Source organism: Vicia villosa, linkage group LG7 (genome assembly GCF_029867415.1).
Source record: "Vicia villosa cultivar HV-30 ecotype Madison, WI linkage group LG7, Vvil1.0, whole genome shotgun sequence".
Taxonomy (NCBI): Eukaryota; Viridiplantae; Streptophyta; class Magnoliopsida; order Fabales; family Fabaceae; genus Vicia; species Vicia villosa.
In genome coordinates, this window is record NC_081186.1 from 48,593,648 (window position 1) to 48,597,640 (window position 3,993).

Genomic DNA, 3,993 nt, shown 5'->3' on the forward strand with positions numbered 1-3,993 from the left:
TTATTGTGACAGTTTTCTCTTATGTCAAAAATGAAGACAATGGGCCAGGGGTGTGTGCTAGCAGTTACGGCCCAATAGAGTTTATTAGTATTCAGATTAGTCCAAATTATCACAACTTTAATCAACAATTAATGACATTAAATCAGAGACTGAATTTCTGTTAACATTCTCCATTAACTTAATCAATTCATTCTGTTAATTAATAATAGAAAACAAATTGAAATGAAAAAGAAAAATAAATTGAAATGAAAAAAGAAAAGGGATTAGGGTTAGAACCTTGCGTCGTTCCCCCTTCCCTACTCGTCTCTCACTCTCGCGAATGGCGCACCTGAGCGGCGCCGGAGAAATTCACCCTCTCCGATCGGCCATCCACCAACGACACCACTCAATATCTCTCTTCGCACCCTCAATCTCGGCAAAGAACTCTTCTCCTCTCACGAGCAAGATGAAGCGGCGGCGGTGATTCTGCCCTTCTTCTCCGATCAAACTCTCTATCGCCGTCACGAAACAACCATCAAACTCTCTATCGCCGTCACGAAACAACCGCGAGACAACAATTCTCTCGTCTCTTCGTCTCCGATTCAGATCCTCCGCCTCATCATCATCGATTGCCTCGCACTCTTCCTCTTCATGAACGACGCGCGGAGAGTCTCACCGTCTCCGATCAAAACTCCGGCCAACGCCATGAACAAGCTCTCGTTTCTGCCCTCTCGTTTCTGTTAGCCTTTTTTCTGACGATTTTGTTGACTAATTGAGGTGATTGAAGGATTGAGGATTGGATATTGAAGGAGATGGAAGAAGCTTCGATGAATGAGGATTGAAGGTTGTTGATGTGTTTGGCTATGGTGATTGGAGGTTTGATTGAATGATGAAGGTGGTGATGGTTTGTGAATGATGAAGATTGAGTTGTGCAGAATGATGGAGTGAAGTGAAGTCGTGAAGAAGCTGATGCAGATTGAAAAACCAGTGGAGGATTTGTAGGTTGATGAGGTGATGAAGATTAAAGAAGATAGGGTTTTTGAGAGTGAAGGTTTAGAGATTTTGAGGGGAAGAAGATGGAAATTGGAGTGTGAAGCGATGAAGATGATGGAGAGTTGAACTTTGATGAATGATGAAGATGGAAATGGTGCGGAGATAGTGAATTGAGAGTGAAAGTCCAGAAGGAAGAATGGTGGAGAGAAGGTAAAGATGGTGGAGAGTTATGGAGGAATTGAAGAAAATGGTTGAAACCTGAAGCACTGCAGAAGATGATGATTATATAGAGGTAAGTCCCTTGACTTTTTCTGTCACATTCTGAACCTTCTCCTGCTGAATAATTCTCAATGATTCTGTTCACTTTCAGTTAGTTTGTTATGGAGCTGTTGGTTAGTTAGCATATTCTGTTAGAGTTTGTTAGAATGAGTAACTGATTCTGTTTGAGTTAGTTATAGGTGAGTAATGAAACAGGTTAGTTATATGCGGTTATTGATAGTTGGAACTGTTTTTAGTTTGGTATGTGGAAATTCTGTTAGAGAAGTTAGGGAAGTTTTGTTTGGATTTTCGGTTAGGGGTTAGTTATGGATGGAGGGCTGAGATGGTTAGAGTTAGTTAGTGAATTGATGGTGACAGTTATGAGTTGGTTAACAGTTAGTATTTCTGTTATAGGGTTGAGTGTTAATTGGTTTAAAAAGTGGTTAGGAAAGGTTTGGTTTAATATAGTGAATGAATGCTGATTTTCTTATTGTTTATGCAGGGCTTTTATACTAGTGCAGTTTGGATTTATTTGTGTACATTCTGAACTGGTGTGAACACAAATGGTTTCTTTTTGATGTGTATGTATGCTGATGTGTAGGGATGCATGATAACACCATTTCTGTTTTGCTGGTGCAGTAGGAGTTTATGAGGATTGAAGATGGAAAATGATGGATGACGAAAAGAGGTTTGAAGATGGAACAAGAGATGGAACCAAGGCTTGGCTACAAGAATAGAAATAACTTTTGTATTCAAATGGTGTAATGTGCAATTGGATATGGATTTATAAAAGTGTATTCTTGTATGTTGACTTTTGATGATTTGTCATGAACATAAATGGACTTTGGTGAAATATTTGGATGAAGAAACTTGGATAATAATGTATTTGACCATGCTCTGACAATGCTCAGATAAATTGAACTTTGAAGTTGAATCTTAACAAATGAATTGGATCTTAAATGACATTGGCCTTTGTGAATAAAGTTGGATGATGATAAATGCTACTTGAGTGACCATAATGATACAGACCTTGGAACTTGTTTCTACGCCCTCCAATTTTGCAAGCTCAAGCAACTTGGATCCACCTAAGTCCGTCTCCAATTAATAAACTCCAATGATAAACTTAAGTAATTAACCAAAACTCTAATTTTCTCTTGAGATATAAAATTGATGACTAGAGATGTGGGAAACAACCAAAGTACAATACCAAGTAAACTTCTTTTAATCCCCGATGAAACAATATGCACTTGATGTTCTTAAGGAATTTTGATAAAGATGTTGTAGCTTGACATCCTTGAATGAAGAGGGGCCTTGAGACCATGGATACCTTAATTACCTACATCCTTGATCATAAACCAGATTGCATGATATGTTAGATGACCTAAAATGCAAATGAAGTTAAGAACAATAAGCTAGCTAGTAGAAAAATTGGATGGGCAAATTTTGGGGTGCAACAGGGGTACCTTTACGAAAGTCTTGGCGAATCCGTTGACTTCTTGAAGGCATACGAAACTGAGACTTCTTTGCTTTTCGCTGGGCCTTTCTGGTTATTGCAGCTATGGCTTAATACTACTTTCAAAGCTGTTCTCCCAAAGAAAGGAATAGTTGATGAAGAAGACGCAGCTATCCTGAACCGGACGGTCTAAGGAACAAGGCTTGCTTACTTAACTCCCTCAGAGGAAGGAGGTCAACTGTCTGAGGCGTTTCAAATAGATATAATGATGTTTTCTAAGCGCTACAGCTTCAGTCCTTCGATGGCTCCATTTGTAAAAAGAAAGTAGGTCCTGAGTGGTTCACACGAGAGTTTCCTGCTTCCTCTCCGGATCAACAAGTTGAATCGATGACTATTTGGGAAGCTTTCTTAACTCCTTAGATGCTATATCATCGATTGCGAATCACAAAGAGCCATTATGGTCTTCTTAGTTATCAACCCAACCTGGTTTCGAGACAATTTAGGCTTGTTCAACTTAAACCCTTCATGAAACTTCTTATTCGCACCACGAAACTCAACTTCGATACCTTCTAACGGATCCTTCAGCGGTTTCAAACCTTGACACAGACTCTTCATCTTGTTACCCTCCCGGAACCATTCCAACCAAACCCTAAATTCCTCCACTCCACCTTCCGTTACGTAACAGAAATCCCCTTCGATGTTCATAATCTCGTGGTTTCCGTTCATGGTTACGAAGCTTCCACCACATCGCGCGGCTTGTCGTTTCAGCTTCTCGAGAAAGTAAAGGATTTTCAGCTCGTCGTCGTCGCGGTCGAGGATGTCGCCGACTTGGACAATAGTGGCGGACCCTCCAGTGTAATTGTCGGAGGAGTCGATTAGTCCGACGAGGCGTAGGGCTTGTTTTAACTTGTTGAGGTTTCCGTGGAGGTCGCCAATGGCGATGAGGCATTTGGGAGAGGGGAGTCGGGTGGGCGGCGGAGATGGCAGCGGCGGTGGGGGGAGGAAGAGGCCGCTGACTGAGAAGTCGACGAAGGTGTCGACGAAAGAAGAATGGAGATTGGGAATGTCTTTGCAGATTGAGGTTGGAATCTCTTTTTCATTTTCCATTTTGACTTCGATCAGGAAACACTGTTAAATGATGTTTGCTTTGGAAAGAGGTGAATGAGTTTGTTCTGTTCTTCCCTCCAAGGATTTGGGTAATTTTATAATTAGTGAAAGATGGTGGTGACACTTGATCAAGAAAGATATTGGACTCATTTCTCTGAAATTGCTTTGCTAAGAGATAACTAAATCATTTTGGTTTCTCCTTC

General features: G+C 40.7%; 1 protein-coding gene and 1 long non-coding RNA gene across 2 annotated transcripts; one reads left to right on the forward strand and one right to left on the reverse strand.

The window, feature by feature from the left end:
• The first annotated feature begins 212 nt into the window (after positions 1 to 212).
• Positions 213 to 2,083, forward strand: LOC131617195 (uncharacterized). The gene is made up of 2 exons (XR_009288478.1): positions 213 to 1,264; positions 1,832 to 2,083. It is a non-coding gene; the product is annotated as an uncharacterized LOC131617195 (long non-coding RNA).
• A 1,023-nt stretch (positions 2,084 to 3,106) lies between these two features.
• Positions 3,107 to 3,790, reverse strand: LOC131618995 (shewanella-like protein phosphatase 2). Its single transcript, XM_058890140.1, has one exon. It carries the CDS (start codon positions 3,788 to 3,790, stop codon positions 3,107 to 3,109), a length of 684 nt encoding a protein of 227 aa, XP_058746123.1.
• Positions 3,791 to 3,993: the final 203 nt, after the last annotated feature.

What these genes read in the sequence shown, in the direction of transcription:
- LOC131618995 (XM_058890140.1), bottom strand. Translation starts at nt 3,790, where the DNA reads ATGGAAAATGAAAAAGAGATTCCAACCTCAATCTGCAAAGACATTCCC.